The following is a 19,409-nucleotide window of genomic DNA, read 5'->3' as shown; positions in this document are numbered from 1 at the left end:
GGAAAACAGGATGAAGATGTGGAGTCGATGAACAAGGACAGAAAATCTGACAGAAAACTACCAAAAACAAGAGCATCCAAAGTGGAGTCGGAGAAAGCTGCCAAGTTAGAGAGAGCTTTGGATGACTGGCGTGAGAATATTGTTGATAGTGGAACATTCCGGGGCTTGGGGTCAAGTAAGGTCACGTTTCAGGGACTGGGGAAAGAACAAAGGTCGAGATTTGAGTGTCCAAAGTCACCAGCTGACACCATCATTCCTTCTATTGCTCAAAACCCTTCCATTGTCAACTCCATTGCCCTCGGTGTGGCCTTGAGCTCTGGGATTGGGGTCTCCGGGCAACACAGCTTCCGGTAAGTCCAATCGTCCTGACGTAGCAAAGACACATTCATGACCAATTTCTTTTTCAGCCCCATTTGGATAGAGTGGGAAACAGGAGATATTTTCACTCGCAAAGTGACAGGCAACAACTTCCATCTCCGAAGTGGGAAGCCTCACCTACAGGTAGTGCGTATCACAGCCAGGTTAGTTGTGTCAGCTTGGCTCGATTGGGAGCACACTCACCCATTGGGGGTCATTTTAACTTAGTCTAGGGCGAGCGACTGGGAATTGACAGTCTGCTCTACATCTCTCCCTGGTTTTTTTGTCATTCAACTCAAACAGGAGAGATTTAAAACTGCTGACTGGCGAGCATCTGTTTCACACTTTTGTACATCTCATTGAAATTCCTGGCCTTAAGCCCCATTCAAGGTCTTGAGCGAATAATTGACCACAGTGGCAGCGCTGAGGGAATGCTGCACTGTTGGAAGCACCTTTATTTTGGGCGAGATGTTAAACTGAGGCTCCGACTGCCTTTGTTGGCAGGTCAAACGGACCCTAAGACATTAGTTAAAGACCAGTACCTTCCGACAGTCCTCCCTCAATCAGCACCTGAAAAACAGATTAGCTGGCCATTTATCTCACTACTGTTAGTGGGATCTTGCTGTGTGCAAATTTTGCTGCCACATTTGCTTACATCGTAATAGTGACCATATGGGGCAGATCAAATCGAGGAGATTTACTCGAATGTTATCAGGGATGAGGGACTCCAGTTAATGTGGAGAGACTGGAGAAGCTGGGATTGTTCTCCTTCGACCTTAGAAAGCTAAGAGGAAATTTAATAGAAGTGTTCAAAATTATGAGGGGAATTTCATAGAATAAATAAGGAGAAATTATTTGCACTGGCAGGAGGGTCAGTAACCAGAGGACACAGATTTAAGATCATTGGCAAAAGACTCAGAGGGAGAAATAAGAATTTTTTTTTAACACAGTGAGTTGTTGTGATCTGGAACGCGCTGCCTGAAAGGGCGGTGGAAGCAGATTCAATAGTAACTTTCAAAAGGGGAATTGGATAAATACTGGAATGAGAAATAGTTGCAGGGCTGTGGGGAAAGAGTAGGGAGAGTGGCTAATTGAATAGGACTTTCGAAGAGTCAGCACAGGCATCGTGGGCTGAATGGCCTCCTTCTGTGCTGAATGATTCTATTAATCTGGAATTGCCGAGTTCTTTGCTGGAATGCAATGCTCAGTGATACTGCTGACATCACAGCACTGTGAAGACAGGTGCTGTTTTTACTGGGTCACTAGATTACAACGCAGCATTTTTCTTCCTTGTTTTTTTCCCCTCAGAGTCCAGAGCAAGATGAAGAGACATGTAAACTCCCTGAGGAAACGGAACCAGCCTCCCCCAGCCACTCTTTTCAGCTTGTATTTAAACAGCCAGGTAGGTCTCGGCTCTGACACAATCTGGTCACCAGACGGTCAGTAGATCCGACCAGTGTGCCCACTGGGAGCAAATGCCAGGAAGTCACCAAAACTGCTTCCCACCATTTCCCATCCAAGTGACCCCTTAAGTGTCTTTTTGCATTCATTCACGTGATGTTGGTGTTGCTGACAAGGCCAGCTCGGGGAACAGGACTTGGTGCAAGTAAGGACACAAGCAACGGAGTTTTGGATGAGCTCAAGTTTACGGAGGGTAGAATGTGGGAGAGCAGCCAGGAGTGCATTGGAATAGTCAAGTCTGGAGGCAACAAAGGCATGAATGAGGCATCATTACAGGCTAGTATACTGGTACAGAAAGTAATCAAAAAGGCCATTGGAATGTTAGCCTTTATCTGATGCACTGCATTCAGTTCTGGCATCACAACTCAGGAAGAATATTTTGCCATTTGAGGGTTTTCTGGCCAATATTTATCCCTCCACCAACATTAATAAAATAGATTATCCGCTCATTATCACAATGCTGTTTGTGAGAGCTTGCTGTGTTTCTGACATTACAACAGTGACTACACTTCAAAAGTACTTCATTGACTATGAAGCACTTTGGGAAATCCTGAAGTTGTGAAAGGTGCTATATAAATGCAAGTCTTTCTTTCCATTCGTAAGTCTATTTAGGCAGCGTTAAATTGAGAAATTCACTGATCTCACATCATTCCCTAAACTTTCAGGGTACCAGCAATGGTTGGCAGGTTAGTGCCAGGCTTTATTCTTGTGTCTTACGTACTTCCAGCTTGTTCTCCTCGGCTAATCCATTCCCATCCTGTTTTAATCAGGAAGCTGTGTAGAGATCATGGTATGGGAACATAGTCGCTACATTACTGGACTAGTAATCCAGAGGCCTGGACTCATGAGTTCAAATTCCAACATAGCAGATGGGGAATTTAAATTCAATTAATTAAATAAATCTGGAATCAAAGAGTCTAGTGTTAGCAATGGCGAACATATAACAACTGGATTGTTGTAAAAACCCACCTGGATCACCAGTGTCCTTGAGAGAAGGAAATCTATTGTCCTTACCTGGTCTGGCCTACATTTGACTTCAGACTCACAAGGTTGTCTCTTAACTGCCCTCTGAAATAGCCTAGCAAGCCACTCAGTTAAGAACAATTAGGTCCTGTGCTCACTGATCTACATTGGCTTCCAGTCAAGCAACATCTCGATTTTAAAATTCTTATCTTAGTTTTCAAATCCCTCCAGGCCCTCAGCCAACCACGTCTCCCCCCACCCCCCCACCACGCTCCCCCCCATCTCTGTAATCTCCAGCCCCTCCGAGATCTCTGCGTTCCTCTAATTCTGAACTCTTGAACATCCCTGATTTTAATCACTCCATCATTGGTGGCCGTGCCTTCAGCTGCCTGGGCCATTAGCTTTGTAAACCTCTCCGTCTCTCTACCTCTCATTTAAAATGTACCTTAAAACCTACCTCTTTCATATAATCATCTACCCTAATATCTCCTTATGTGGCTTGGTGTCAAATTTTGCTTTATTATGCCCCTGTGAAGCATCTTGGGATGTTTGATTGCATGAAAGGTGCTATATGAAGGCAGTTCGTTGTTGTCTGTGTTTCTGGGAACTCAAATCTCTTTACTCGTCTGTTCTTAATCTCGCACCATTCAGAAAATATTCCAATTAGTGCTCCTGCTGTTCAAAGCTCCATTCTAGGATCACTAATTCATAAAATTTACCCCATTTTTCAGTGTACAGACTGACAAGAGTTATAGTAACTCCTATATTCAGAGTCCTGGATGCTGTCTCTGAGTGTGTCCCAATGTGTAATGTGGACTTTGGTGCCTCTTGCTGGCAAGATTCAATAGTGCAAGTGTAGCACCATAAACATCTCAAAAACCCTGCCAATGTGCAGTTGACAGACGGCGACAGGTATCAATGCCTGGTAACAGCTCACAGATACTCCCGAGTAGTGCTGAGGGCCATTAGTGTTTAGGTACGACTGCCTCAACAACAACTTACATTTATATAGATTGAGGAAACTGGGCCTGTATTCTCTAGAGTTTTGAAGAGTGAGAGGTGATCTCATTGAATCCTACAAAATTCTACAGGACGTGACAGGATGGATGTGGATCGGATGTTTCCCCTTGGCTGGTGAGTCTAGAACCAGGGGACACAGTCTCAGAATAAGGGGCAGGCCATTTAGGACTGAGATGAGGAGGAATTTCTTCACTCAGAGGGTGGTGAATCTGTGGAATTCTTTATCCCAGAAGGCTGTGGAAGCTCAATCATTGAGCATGTTCAAGACAGAAATCGATGGATATCTGATACTAATGATATCGTTGGATGTGGGGATAGTGCGGGAAAGTAGCATTGAGGTAGATGATCTGCCATGATCTAATTGAATGGCAGAGCAGGCTTGATGGGCTGAATGGCCTACTCCTGCTCCTATGTTCCACCTTCAACATAGTAAAAACATTCCAAAGTTCTTCACAAGACCATTATGGACAGTCAGTCCTGTCGATAATAGAGATATTAGGACATGTGACCAAAAGCTTAGCCAAAGAGGTAAGTTTTAAGGACTGTCTTAAAGGAGGAAAGTGCGGTGCAGGGAGGTAATTCCAGAGCTTAGGATCCAGGCAGCTGAAGGCATGGAACGATTAAAATCAGGGATATACAAGAGGCCAGAATTGGAGGAGTGTAGAGATCTCGAAAGATTGGTTGGCTAGAGGAGGTTACAGGGATAAGAGGGAGTGAGGCCATGGAGGGATTTGAACAAGAGGATGAGAATTTTACTTTTGAGGCGATTGCAGTTTCTGCAAGCACAAGATGTTATGTTGTTATTAACTTTGTGCATTTTCACTATCTGGTGATCCAGTGTCTGCATTGCGGACTCTGAAAGTGCATACACACCCATCATATAATATCACAAAAACAAACAAACCATTCTGTAGTTATTCAGACTTAATGTTACCGAGTTCAATTCAAACATATCGGATTCAACAGCATTTACTGGATAATATTTTGTTCAAAATAAATTCTTGTTAGTTATTCCTTTGGTGCATTATTTCTGCTGTTTTTACTCCTTAAGGGAATAAGGGATAAAGGCAGAATTCTGCCTTTTTTGCAAAGGACCTGCTTCTGCACTTGTAGTATCTTATGCAGCCAGCAAGTGGCACCCAAATTACAAATTATTGGGAATGAGGCAAATTTGTGCACCTTATACAGCACAGGAGGAGGCTATTTGTCCCATCCTGTCCGTGCTGGCTCTTTGAAAGAGCTATCCAATTAGTCTCACTCCTCCCTGCTCTTTCCCCATAGCACTGCAAATTTTCCTTTTCAGGAAAGTTACTATTGAATCTGCTTCCACCGCCCTTTCAGGCAGCACGTTCCAGATCACAACAACTCACTGCGTCAAACAAATTCTCCTCATCTCCCTTCCAATTCCTTTGCCAGTTACCTTAAATCAATGTCCTCTGGTTACCAGTCATCCAGCCACTTGAAACAGTTTCTCCTTACTTACTTTATCGAAATCTAGCAAAATTTTGAAAACCTCTATTAAATCTCCCTTTAACCTTCTCTGCTCTGAGGATAACAATCCCAGCTTTATGACAGAATCAAAGAAATTTACACCACGGAAGGAGGCCATTCGGTCCATTGTATCCGTGCTGGCCGACAACTATCCATCCAGCTTAATCCCACTTTCCAGCTTTGATCTGTAGCCTTGTAGGTTCGGGTACTTCAGGTGCATATCCAAGTACTTTTCAAATGTGATGAAGGTTTCTGCCTCTATCACCATTTCAGGCAGTGAGTTCCAGATCCTCACCACTCTCTGGGTGAAAAACGTTCCCCTCAAATCCCCTCTAAACCTCCTATCCTAAATCTATGCCCCCTGATTATGAACCCCTCAAACTAGCGGAATAGGGCCTTTCTATCCACTCTATCTAGGCCCCTCAGAATTTTATACACTTAATTAGGTCTCCCCTCAGCCTCCTCTATTTCAAAGCAAACAACCCTAGCCTATCCAATCTTTAACTTATCCGGTCTCTCCACATTAACGGAAGTCCCTCATCCCTGGTCCCATTCCAATGAATCTCCTCTGCACCCTCTCCAAGGCCTTGGCACCCTTCCTAACAACTCGCTGTGTAAAAACATTCCTCCTCACTTCCTCGCTGGTTCTCTTAACACATATACAGAGCTCTGTGTTAACGTGCTGATTTCAGTTATCTGTAGTCTACATATCAACAGTCACTACACTTCCGAGTAATTCAGTGTGTGTGAAGTGCCTTGAGATGTTTCTGAGAGACCTGAGTAAAACAATAGCTTTATAAATACAAGTCTACCTTCTCTCTGTTCTACATTCTCTCAGCATCAACAGGAGAAAACAGAACGTTCCGTCCAGCTGGAGAGGCCGCAAATCATGAGCAAAAAGAAATGGGAGACTTCCAAATCTGAGAGGGAGGATGTGCGTCTCCCAGAACTGAGCAGCTGGAACCATCTCCCAGAGCTCAAAGCAGCAGAGGGTAAAGAGGAAGGGCGAACATTGAATCTACTGTAATTCACCCTCAATCTCTCTGGGATAATCTCACTGTCTGCAATATCAGGAATTACATTGAATTTACAGCACAGACCATTCAACCTAACTGGTCCATGCTGGTGTTTATGCTCCACGTGAGCTTTCTCTCATCCCTCTTCATCTCACCCTTTCACCAGATCCTTCTATTCCTTTCTCCCTCATGCATTTATCCAGCTTCCACTTAAATGTATCGATATTATTCGCCTCAACCACTCCCTGTGGTAGTGAGTTCCACATTCTCGCCACTCTCTGGGGAAAGAGGGTTCTTCTGAATTCCTGATTGGATTTATTAGTGACTGTCTTATAATTGATGGTCTCGCCCACAACTTCTCTACGTCTACCCTATCACACAGTGCACAGTAGCGCAGTGGTTAGCGCCGCAGCCTCACAGCCCCAGGGACCCGGGTTCAATTCTGGGTACTGCCTGTGCAGAGTTTGCAAGTTCTCCCTGTGTCTGCGTGGGTTTCCTCCGGGTGCTCCGGTTTCCTCCCACAGCCAAAAGACTTGCAGGTTGATAGGTAAATTGGCCATTATAAATTGCCCCTAGTGTAGGTAGACGGTAGGGAATATGGGATTACTGTAGGGTTAGTATAAATGGGTGGTTGTTGGTTGGCACAGACTCGGTGGGCCGAAGGGCCTGTTTCAGTGCTGTATCTCAGCTCACTCCTCAGCCTTCTCTGTTCTAGAGAAATGAGTCCCAGCCTGTTCAGTCTTCCCTGATTGTCGTAACCTCTCAGTTCTGGCATCATCCTTGTAAATTTTATGGTTAGTTAAAGATGCAGAGTAGGTTTATATCAGTCGAGTTAACTAAGTCTTTTGTTATTTTGGATCTGATGATGATGAGGGGAAATACATCTTCCTTTCCCCTCCCCTGTCAGCATTCCGAAGGGATCGTTCCCTTCGCGCCACCCTGGTCCACTCCTCATTACCCCCGACACCTCGTCCCCTTCCCATGGCACCTTCCCATGCAATCGCAGGAGGTGTGATACCTACCCTTCTATCTCCTCTCTCCTCACCACCCAAGGCTCCAAATACTCCTTCCAGGTGAAGCAACGATTTATTTGTACTTCCATCAATAAATCTGGAATTCAATCTAGTCTAATGGTGACCATGAAACAATTGTCAATTGTTATAAAAACGCATCTAGTTCACTAATGTCCCTTAGGGAAAGAAATCTGCTGTCCTTACCTGGTCTGGCCTACATGTGACTCCAGACCCACAGCAATGTGGTTGACTCTTAAAATGCCCTCTGTAATGGCCTAGCAAGCCACTCAGTTCAAGGGCAATTAGGGATGGGCAATAAATGCTGGCCTTGCCAGCGATGCTCACATTCCACAAACGAACAAAAAAAATAAGTATACTGTATTCGCTGCTCACAATGCGATCGCCTCTACAATGGGGAGACCACACGCAGATTGGGTGACCACTTTGTGGAACGCCTCCGCTGAGTCCGAAAACGTGACTCCGAGCTTTTAGTCACTCGCCATTTCAACACACACCTCTGATCTCATGCCCACATTTCTGTCCTTGGCCTGCTCCAATGTTCCAGTGAACATCAACGCAAGCTCAAGGAGCAGCAACTTCCAATTAGGCACTCTACAGCCTTGCAGACTTAACATTGTGCTCAACATCTTCAGAGCAGGACTGGCTTTTTCAAAACATTTTTCTATTTTTTTATAATTTTACTTTTTAACCAATTGCCTGTTTTTCATGTAGACAGAGCTGCTCATTATTCTGCCATTAACACTCTCTCTGGACTAATGCTTTGTCTTTCACCATAAGAATTAACACTCTCTTTGCCTTTGTCCCATCACAGCTTTGTTATTTAATCTCTCCTGCCCTCTGCCCTATCAAACACCTTCCCCTTTTGTTCTTCTCCCCCACCCGCCTTTACATTTGCTTAAAGCAGATTACATTTCCAACCTTTGCCAGTTCTGATGAAAGGTCACAGACCTGAAACGTTAGCTCTGCTTCTCTCTCCACAGATGCTGCCAGACCTGCTGAGTATTTCCTGCACTTTCTGTTTTTATTTGTTCTTTTATAATTCCTTTTATATGTAGATTTGTGCTCGCAGTCTGTCTATCTAATCTATTCACACTTTCACATCTACTAAAAGTTACAGTGGGATTATTGGTGTTGGATGCATGATTATCCTATGAAGGATAACACTGAGGTTTAATCTTTCCCAGCTAAGCATTCAAAAATCAGGAAGGAGAGCAGGAAAATCCCGGAATCCAAAATTCCCACCCTGGCAGCCGTGGAACTAATTCACCAGCCCAGCCTGGCCTCACAGGTAAGCGTCCCCCACACCCACTCACACCCCCACACTTACACACACCCACCCACACCCCACACTTACACACACCAACTCACAACCACTCACACCCACACATACCCACACACCCACTCACACACACAAACCCACTCACACACACACACTCGTACACACACACACTCGTACACACACACACTCGTACACACACACACTCACACAAACACACACATACTCACAATCACACACACACATGCACACATACCTACACCCACACATACTTGCACACATATACAAACACAGTCCTACATATGCTCACATCTGCACAGGCATACACACCCCATGTGTGCATACACCTCCCATATGTGCACACCCCCACACGCACACACCACATGTGCACCCACACATGCACACACTCACACTCATATGCACACAAGAGACTCACCTGCAAACCTGCTCATGCACACAAGCATACACCTCCTAATTCATCAACAACAGTTTCAGTCTGCTCCTTTACATAGAAGTGCGAGTGAATCCCCAATTAGTGCTCATCTCCTGCATACAATGAAACATAATTAATATACAATTAATGCAGGCACACTCTCACTTATACTCACATGCACACATATACATGTTCCTATACGGACACACACACACAAACATACAGTAGCACACAGACAGGCTGACACAGGTATATCTGTACACACACGTTTTCATATACTAGGGCTGAAATTGACCTACACCAGTAACACAAAACAGGCTGACAGTGAGTCACCAGCTTCTTTAACACATTAATGTCGTGATATCTAACTATTCATTTAAAACAGTTCTTCAGAAAAAAATTAAGTTATGTAATATTGCTTCAAAAATGCGTATTGACAAGTATTGATTTGATAAATATGGGGAGAAGCAGTGAAGTGTGTCGTGTATCCAGTTCCACTCAAAAAGTAAAATATCTGCTACAAAGCACTTGGCAGGAGGGAGATGATATTCGGGGCCAGAAGTTTAATAGTTTGGTGACTGTGGTCACATTCTTGTACCATGTGGAGGACACTGGGATACATTTTGGATTTAAATACAGAGAAAAAGACTTGCATTTCTATAGCGCCTTTCACAACATTATGGCATCTGAAAGTGCCTTTCAGCCACTGTTGTAATGTAGGAAATGTGGCATTAATGGGGAATCGAGTGCAGCCAAATTCAATCCTATCCTTACACAATATCCACATATTTTGAATAGTGCCCAGGAATGGGAACCTTGGCTGTTTTGTCTCCTTGTCTTTGGTCCGGTATTCCTGAGAACAGTTGTAGTTGTCTCACTGCCCTGTGGCTCAGCGAGTAGCACTCTTACCTCGGAGTCGCAATGTTCTGGGTTCAGGTCCCATTCCAGGGCTGGCACCCCCTCTCCAGGCCCCCGCAGGAGTGGGTTGGTGGCAGTGGGGGTGGGGGGGGAGGTCGTAGCATTGAGTGGGAGGTGGGCGGGTGGCGGGGGGGGGTGGTTGGTGCCGTTTTCCACACCTTCCTGCTCCCGCTGCAATTTTACACGGGGCGGCAGCAGCGAGCAATGACCCGCCCGACACAGGCCAATCCATGATCTTGAGGGCCTCCTCCTGCCGCCACTGGAATATTTACCGGTGGGTGGCCGAGGTCCCCCAGGAGGCTGCCCGGTAAAACCTATCAGTCTCCTTGTGGGCTGGGGGTGGGGGGCATCCTGATCGGGCACCCTGTGCCCTACGGAGGCTCTCCCCCCCCCCCCCCCCCCCCCACCGCCCCCCTTGCCTTGCAGGGACCCGGCTGATTGCTCCTGGCAAGGACCCAGACATGACCTTTGTTCCAGGGCCGGCATCCATGATCCGACTAAAGCTGGCAGCTGTCCAACCAGTGGCCTCCGCTCCCGGTGGCGCTGCTGGGACTGAAAGCTGCCAGCCCACTGATTGGCCAGCAGCTTGGAGGCGGGACTGCCTGCCTCAGTGGTAGAAGTCCCGCCCAAAGCCAAATAAGGACTTGGGGAGCGTAAAATCCCGGCGTGGCTCCCAGGCCCAGGGGAGGCGGGCTCACCCCTGACATTTTGGCCAGTGGGTGGGTCTTCCCGCCCAACATAAAATTCTGGCCCAGGGCATGAGCACAAAGTCCGTGCTGATAATCTAGAGCAGCACTGAGGCAGTGCTGCACTGCCAGAGGTGCCATATTTAAGGTAAGATGTTAAATGGAGGCCCTGTTTGCCCTCTCAGATGAATAGAAACCATAGAAAAGTTACAGCACAGAAAGAGGCCATTCAGCCCGTTGCGTCTGCACCGACTGAAAAAACTAGCTGTCCAATCTACTCCCACCTTCCAGCACCTGGTCTGTAGCCTTGCCGGTTACAGCACTTCAGGTGCATGTTCAGGTACCTTATAAATTAATTGAGGGTTTCTACCTCCACCACCGATCCGGGCAGTAAATTCCAGACACTCACCACCCTCTGGGTGAAAAAGCTTTTCCTCATGTCCCCTCTAATCCTTCGACCAATCACGTTAAATCTGTTCTCCCTGGTAATTGACCTCTCCGCTAGGGGAAACAGGATCTTCCTGTCTACTCTATCTAGGCCCCTCATAATTTTGTACACCTCTATTAAGTCACCCCTCAGCCTCCTCTGTTCTAAGGATGTCAAAGATCCCTTGGCACTGGTTCAAAGAAGAGAAGGGGAGTTCTGACCAATGTGTATCCTTCAATCAACATCGCTGGAAAAAACCCCAGATTATCCAGTCGTTATCACATTGCTCCATGTGGGAGCTTGCTGTGCACAAATTGGCTGCTGTGTTTCCTACGGTAACTACACTTCAAAAAGTATTTAATTGGCTGTAAGGCACTTTAAGCAGCTCTGAGATTGTGAAAATGCAAGTCTTTCTTTTACACATTTCTGGGTTGCACTCAGCTGACTGATACAGACTGTCTGGATGAGTGCTGCATCCCCTGCTGCATTTATATACCCACCCATTACACCTCATTGTTCGTTTCCTTCCATATTGAGAAATGAAAACCCTCGTCTCCCCAGACTGAGAGAATTGGCCGACAATTTACTTGTTGTCTTTTTCACTGACACATTAAAGAAGGTGAGAGGTTGGAATTTAGTTTTGGGGCAGAGCAGTTACCAGCCACTGAGTGCTGATGGCACAGGTGTTGTGCAGCTTGGCAATGGAAGACACAGAGGAGCTTTAGTCCATGGGTTGATTCAAATAAAAACTGAGTCCTTCTCACTATTCTTTTCTCTACAGAGCTCATTAAGTTCCTTGCAGGAGTGTGCGGGGAGTAACTTTCCACGTGTTAAACAGTTTCCCTAGGAACTGAAGAATCCCATCTGGACGTGAAGCTTTCCATTCCTGCAGTAACTCATGACACGCACACGTATGGATCGTGCCCGGGTTCACTCAGAGACATCAAACATGCACTGTCTTGCTGCACAACTCCTGCTCATTCCGAATTGAAGGACACAAGCTAATTGTGCGTGAATCACAAACCAGAGTTGGAGCCAAATGACAAGTAGAATGTATCAGAACGTGACACCACATGTCATCACACTACATGTCCCCACAAATACGTAAAATACGCCAGCCTAAACTCAACTGATTTGACCTGTCACGCATGTTATGGCAGAGAGGAAGAGTACAGAGTGTTTGTGAAAAGACAAAGTAGAGAAAGAAAGACTTGCATTTATATAGCGCCTTTCATGACCTCAGGGTATCTCAAAGTGCCTCAGACTCAGTGAAGTACTTTTGAAGTGCAGTCACTGTTGTAATGTAGGAAATGCAACAACCAATTTGCGCACAGCAAGATTCCACAAATGGTAATGTGATAATGACCAGGTAATCTCATGCCCTGTTGGTTAAGGGATAATTACAGGTGCCAGGAAACCAAGGCAAACTCCCCACTCCTCTTAGAAATAGTGGCCATGGGATCTTTTACTACCACCTGAGATGAGAGACAGGGCCTCACTTTAATGTCTCATCAGAAAGAAGGCACCTCCGACACTGCGGTGCTCCATCAGTACTGACCCTCCGACACTGCAGCACTCCCTCAGTACTGACCCTCCGACAGTGCAGCACTACCTCAGTATTGACCCTCCGACAGTGCAGCACTACCTCAGTACTGACCCTCCGACAGTGCAGTACTCCCTCAGTACTGACCCTCCGACAGTGCAGCACTACCTCAGTACTGACCCTCCGACAGTGCAGCACTCCCTCAGTACTGACCCTCTGACAGTGCAGCACTACCTCAGTACTGACCCTCTGACAGTGCAGCATTCCCTCAGTACTGACCCTGTGACAGTGCAGTGCTCCCTCAGTACTGACCCTCCGACAGTGCAGCACTCCCTCAGTACTGACCCTCCAACAGGGCAGCGCTCCCTCAGTACTGACCCTCCGACAGTGCAATACTCCCTCAGTACTGACCCTCCGACAGTGCAGCGCTCCCTCTGCATTACATTAGAGTGTTACCCTGGATATTTGTGCTCAAATCTCTGTTCTGGGACTTGAACACATCTGACTCAGAGGTAAGAGAGAGGCTACCCACTGAGCCAAGGAAGTGACAAAGGGGCTTTAGTATGTGGGCTACACAATGATTATGTACTACATTTAAATATATGCTTATCAGCGACACCACCTAGAGATAGGGTCCTGAGAGATGGGAATCGGAGGAGAAGCAACAAGATTTAGCATTGGGAAAAGTCAAGGTAATTGTAATAGTTGGCATACATCCCTTACCGTGAATTCTAGATTAAACTATTTCCCAGACATGACAGAGAACTGCCGCACAGAATTGTAACAGAGAAAGTACATGGAAACATAGCGACAGGAGGAGGCCACTCAGCACCTCAAACCTGTTCTTCCATTAAATTAGATCATGGGTGATCTGTATCTTAACTCCATCTACTTGCCTTGGTCCCTTTAACCCCTTACCCAACAAAAATCTATCAATCTCTGTTTATGAAATGTTTTCAATTGACTCCTGGACTCAACAGCTTTTTGGGGGAGAAAGTTCCAGATTTCCACTCCCCTTTGTGTGAAGAAGTGCTTCCTGACATCACCCCCGAACAGCCTGGCTCTAATTTTAAGGTTCTGCCCCCTTGTTCTGGACTCTTCCCACCACCAGAGGAAATAGTTTCTCTCTGTCGACCCGATCAACTCCTTTAATTATCTTAAACACTTCAATTAGTTCACTCCTTAATCTTCTCTATCGAGGGAGTCTATGCAACCTGTCATCATAATTTAATCCTTTTAGCTCCCGTTTCCTTCTGGTAAACATAATTGTGACGTAATATGACAATATTATAGGTAGGTGGTAGGGAAATGTAGAGACAGGTGGGGATGTGGTAGGAATATGGGATTAGTGTAGGATTAGTATAAATGGGTGGTTGATGGTCGGCACAGATTCGGTGGGCCGAAGGGCCTGTTTCAGTGCTGTATCTCTAAACTAAAAAACTAAATTAAACTAAACTAATTATAACTTTTTCAATGATCAGTTCAGGATTTCTAAGATAGGCTTAACTGGACAATGAGAAATGAAGAAAGTTAAGGGGCCTTTTTAACTTTTTACATTATAGATGAGATCTCATTTAGTTTCAGTGCTGAGGAGTCAGGGATGCAATGGACTCCCTGGGCAGGATTTTGCCTTTTGGGTTGAGACCCTGACGTCAGGGTCAAATGGGGGTCACAACCCCGCACTGTAGGGAAACAGTCACCCGATTGTGATTTTCCCTGAATTGGCCAATTAATGGCCTAAGGATGGGCTCACTGTCCAATTATTGATGGCAGGATGAGCTCTCCAAGGTAGAAGGAGGCCCTCCAACTCAAAAGGAGCAGCAGTCTGCAGTTTGGGTAAGAGAGAGAGAGGGTGCCTCCATCTTGAGACACACTCTCTCCAACTTTTAAAGCTTATAATTAAAAATGCCTCAGCAGGTGGGTCACCATTGTGGAGGGGAACCCCTCCACAAGGCCGCCCACGGCTGCAACATTGGCCAGGGAAGCAGGGAGGGCCTCAAAGCCTGTCCCCCAGTCTGCTGCTGGAAGGGGGTGGGGTGGCGTAAAATTGAGCAGGAGGCTCCGGGAGGCCTTCCAAACCCGCCTCCGCCCCACTTTACGTGGACCGGAGGGTGTGGGTGGGGGAAGGAGAAACGGCCCATCCACCCCAGGCCAATCAAGGCCCTGAGGTGGTCACCAAAGGACCTTCGTCTGCCTCCATGGAGATTTGTTTACGCAGTGAGTTGTTGTGATCTGGAATGCGCTGCCTGAAAGGGCGGTGGAAGCAGATTCAATAGTAACTTTCAAAAGGGAATTGGATAAATAGTTGAAAAGGAAAAATGACAAGGCTATGGGAAACAGCAGGGGGAGTGGGACTAATTGGATAGCTCTTTCAAAGAGCCAGCACGAGACATGATAGGCAGAATGGCCTCCTCCTGTGCTGTATGATTCCAGAATTCTAAATTCTTTTTTTGATCTTTTAACGATGATCCTGAGTCGGTGCCCATGTTACTTTTTCGTCAAACAATGAAGATAATCTTTCATTTGGCCCATGATTTTGAAAACCTTGAGTGAATTCCCCTACACCTGTTAGACATCTCTGTTCAAGTGAAAAAAAACTCCAATTCTTTGAGCCTTTCGTTGAGATTAATGATATGTTAAAGATCTGCTTTTTTTTTGAAAAAAGTAAATATTATAAATCAGTAGAATCTGATGCAATAAAGTAACAATCTAAACAGATTTCATTCAACTCATGGAGGCACTTTCACTGATCCTGCATTTCGAGCAGGTCGTCTCCTGTGAGGGGCACAGGGTTTGAAGACAAGGCTGGAACATCGTGGCAATGGCTTTGTCAAGGAACCGTGCAGGAATCGGTCAATTTACCCCTGCCGTGAAGAGTGCAATGACTCTTTGACAGATATTACACAACACACACAGAGTCAACACTTTTCATAAAAGCAAAATACTGCGGATGCTGGAAATCTGAAATAAAAACAAGAAATGCTGGAAATACTCAGCAGGTCTGGCAGCATCTGTGGAGAGAGAAGCAGAGTTAACGTTTCAGGTCAGTGACCCTTCTTCAGAACTGACTTTTCATTCTCGATTAGTGACTCAGTAAATGGTCAGCATATGAAAAGGGGTTTCAGCACTTTGTCCAGACACACTAACACACTGGCTTCAAATTTATAATTCTCATCCTTATTTTCAAATCCCTCCATGGCCTTGTCCCTCCCCATCTCTGTCATCTCCTCCAGCCCCACAACTCTCCGAGATCTTCTGACAATTACAGTTCCCCGATTTCCATCCCGCCCCCTTTGGCAGCCATGTCTTCAGCTGCCAAGGTCCTAAGCTGTGGAATTTCCTCTCTCAACCTCTTTGCTTCTCTCTCTTCCTTTAAAACTTTAACCGAACATTTGGTCACCTGTCCTAATATCTCCTTATGTGTCAAATTGTTGTTTGATATTCCTGTGAAGTGCCATGGGACATTTTGCTGCATTAACATGCTATATAAATGCAAGTTGTTGTTAATTTTAAAAGTACAAGGTGTGGGAGGCCTAAGAAGGAATAACGGTAAGGATGGCAAGAGGGAGCTGGAATTGAAATGGGAACCGATATCTCAGGAATGAGTCCCAGTGTCAGCTAAGTGCTGGGTTGGGAGGGTCATAGAATGATACAGCACTGAAACAGGCCATTTGGCCCATCAAGTCTGTGCCGACCATCGTCCACCCATTTATACTAACCCAGCAGTAATCCCATATTCCCTACCACCTACCTACACTAGGGGCAATTTCCAATGGCCAATTTACCTATCCCAGTCTTTGGCTGTGGGAGAAAACCGGAGCACCCGGCGGAAACCCACACAGTCACAGGGAGAACTTGCAAACTCCGCACAGGCAGTACCTAGAATTGAATGCGGGTCGCTGGAGCTGTGAGGCTGCGGTGCTAACCACTGCGCCATGCCAGGTTCCAAAACTGTGCCACCGGGTGATTCCCAAACAGAGGGAGAGGGAGTCTGGTGGGGGGGGGGGGTGGTGGTTTAAGAGATGGCCCAGAGTCTCCCCTGATCCTCCCAACAATCAAAAGCTGTACTTAATGACCTTTTCTCTGCTGTGTAATGCAGGTTTCTCTGCTGGGTTTGACACATGGTGTGGCCACCCCCTTGCTGAGTCTTTGCTTAAATCATTAAAAATGATGTAGCTTCACAGTCGCCCCTCGCCGCTTGCTCGCACCTTGCTTCCTCCATCGCCCCCTGCTCAACATCCCTCCCTCTCCCCCTTGCTCACCCCTCCCTAGCCCCTCACTTGTCCCCTTGCTTGTCCCTCCCTCGTCCTCACCCTTACCTCCACCCCCTCACTCACTGGTAGCGAGAGTCTGGGCCTCCTTCAAAGCCAGTGAATTTACAATATCAGTGCAGCCTCAGGATTGTTAGTTAACTAGTCCTAACCTTAAACCCCTTCCCCCCAACACACCATTCTCTCTGGGCAGGAGGGGGTTAAAAATTACCTCATTGTTATTCTAGTACTGAGAATAAGAGGCACTTGGCTTTTGGCAGAGATCAAAATCATTAAAATAGTAAACATCATATTACCGGTGAAGGAATGCAGTACGTGAAGCCATGTATTTAAACGAATAGGCTCACTGCTGCATGATAACAATCATCATGTTAATGATTGTGTTATTATAGGGAAAGATATGATTAAATCTTATTACAGTAATACATCTTAATCAACATGGCCTCCTCTCAGTCAATTACACTTTAGATGAAGTTATATTTGCAGGCATACAATACCATTGAGTAATTCTGAGTTTGAATTGCATTTGCCTCAAGGTTTTATTTTAATATTAGCAGTTGAAGCTGTTGAGACTGAGGTTTTGTAAGGATCCCATCGCGTTCTATCAGGTGAGCTGTCCCAGTGTCCTGTGGCCAGGGCTGTTTGACAGCGGGGAGGGTGTGAACTGATGCTATGGGTGGGGATCCCCTACCATTACACAGCTGAGGGGGTGGTCTGCACCCCTGTGGTCTCCTTTCCTTTCTCCACCACATTCCCAGGACTCAGGAACCTTCTCCCCTTTTCCAGGTTTCCCCTCTCCCTCTGATATTCTGCTTTTCATACTTACCCCTCTTCTAGACTCATCTCTTGTTTCTTTACTTGTCCCATTACCAACACCTTTTGCCTTGCCCCATCATCCTTTTTGTCATTTAATCTCTCCTTTCTTTCACCCTACCAGAAACCTTTCCTTTTGTTCTTTCCCTGCTCCCCTTTCTTCTCACTCTGTACGTGTTTTATAAATGTTCATCTGAAAGGATGGTGGAAGCAGTTCCAATAGTAACTTTCAAAAGAGAATTGGTTAAATACTTGAAAGCGAAGAATTTTCAGGGCTATGGGGAAACAGCAGGGGGGAGTGGGACTAATTGAACTGCTCTTTCAAAGAGCCAGCACAAGCATGATGGGCAGAATGGCCTCCTTTTGTGCTGTATGATTCTACAATTCTATCTCTATCATCTTCCAGTCCTGATGAAAAGTCACTAACCTGAAACATTAACTCAGTTTCTCTCTCAGAAGACACTGCCTGACCTGAAGAGTATTTCCAGCATTTTCTGTTTTGATTTCTTCTAAATTTTTATGTTTCTTCTCAAAAATATCTTCTGCTAAAATGAGGGATGGGCCCTTTCTGCTCCATATCTAACTCTGCAAAGCCGTGTTCCTGGAGTACAACAATAGGACCCCATTAATGTTTGGCCCGTCACATTTACTAAAGATAGATCAAGAAAACACTGAATAAAGTGAGGACAAGAAATAAATCATTAAGCATTTGTTTTCTCAGACAACAAGTGAACATCCAACGTAACAGTAATAATCAGAACCATATTGTGTCCTCGGGAATCCCAAATAATGTCACAGCCAATAAATCATCTTATAAGTGCCGTGAGTGGGGATATGTCGGTGAATTTATGAGCAATAAGATCGCACAATCAGCAAATGAGAGAAATGATCAGTTAAATCTGTTTTAGAGGGATGTCGACTAAGAGAAGAATAATATTCTTTGAATAGTGCCATGGGAATCTTTTATCTTCATTTGAGCAGATCAGATGGGGCCTCGGTTTAACGTCTCATCTGAAAGACAGACCTCTGACAGTGCAGCACTCCCTCAGTACTGCACTGGGAATGCCAGCCTAGAATACATGTTGAACTTGGAGTAGAACTCGAACTCACAATCTCCTGACTCTTGTGTTATCCTTGTAAAGTTAGCTTAAGCTAAAGTTTCAATGCTCTCCAATTTTATTTATTAAAACAAGTCAATATTAGGTAACAAGAAAACTGCAGAAATGGCTAAACACCTGGCATATGTCCCATCATTAGTCACTGCTTGTTAGATCTAGATTACGCCAGCATCGTGTAATCAAAGCATATAAGCATAAAGGGAATGAGTGCATGTGTTTGTAAGTGATGAGTGGGTGACCAGTTAAAGAGTACCTAGGATACAGTAGTATTTTTAATTATAGCATCCACATAGGATTATTCCTGTCTGCATGAGCAAAATTTCCTGATGCCAAACTACTTTCTATCATTTCACAATGATCACTGTCATTTCCAACAGCCAATTTCAAAACACGAATTGTTGGAAACCAAGGGGAGGTGTCATGACAACAAAGACATAAAACTGCATCAAGACAACTCACTGGTCTTTGTTTCTAACATGTGTTGCCAGGTATCCTGGATTTGCAATTGTCAGCAAAACAGTAGGACTTGGTTTTGTTAAAGAGAAGATTTACGAACTTGAGAGTGGAATTCATTTGAAAGCT

General features: G+C 45.4%; 1 protein-coding gene across 9 annotated transcripts in view; it reads left to right on the top strand.

The window, feature by feature from the left end:
• LOC137377298 (cyclin-dependent kinase-like 2) overlaps positions 1 to 18,136 on the top strand; it is a 70,070-nt gene extending 51,934 nt beyond the window's left edge. For 3 of the 9 annotated variants that reach the window (XM_068046877.1, XM_068046869.1, XM_068046862.1), the window contains exons 9-13: positions 10 to 350; positions 1,666 to 1,759; positions 6,131 to 6,284; positions 8,527 to 8,630; positions 11,864 to 18,135. In XM_068046877.1, the coding sequence (XP_067902978.1) occupies positions 10 to 350; positions 1,666 to 1,759; positions 6,131 to 6,284; positions 8,527 to 8,630; positions 11,864 to 11,929 (759 nt within the window). In that variant the 3' untranslated portion in view covers positions 11,930 to 18,135. Of the gene's footprint in view, positions 1 to 9; positions 351 to 1,665; positions 1,760 to 6,130; positions 6,316 to 8,526; positions 8,631 to 11,863 lie in introns of those variants that run through there. The other 6 variants (XM_068046886.1, XM_068046894.1, XR_010976394.1 and 3 more) reach the window with 6 other exon arrangements.
• The last annotated feature ends 1,273 nt before the right edge of the window (positions 18,137 to 19,409 follow it).

The sequence above is a fragment of the Heterodontus francisci genome, chromosome 1, assembly GCF_036365525.1.
Source record: "Heterodontus francisci isolate sHetFra1 chromosome 1, sHetFra1.hap1, whole genome shotgun sequence".
Lineage (NCBI taxonomy): Eukaryota > Metazoa > Chordata > Chondrichthyes > Heterodontiformes > Heterodontidae > Heterodontus > Heterodontus francisci.
This window is presented reverse-complemented; position numbering and strand designations above follow the sequence as displayed.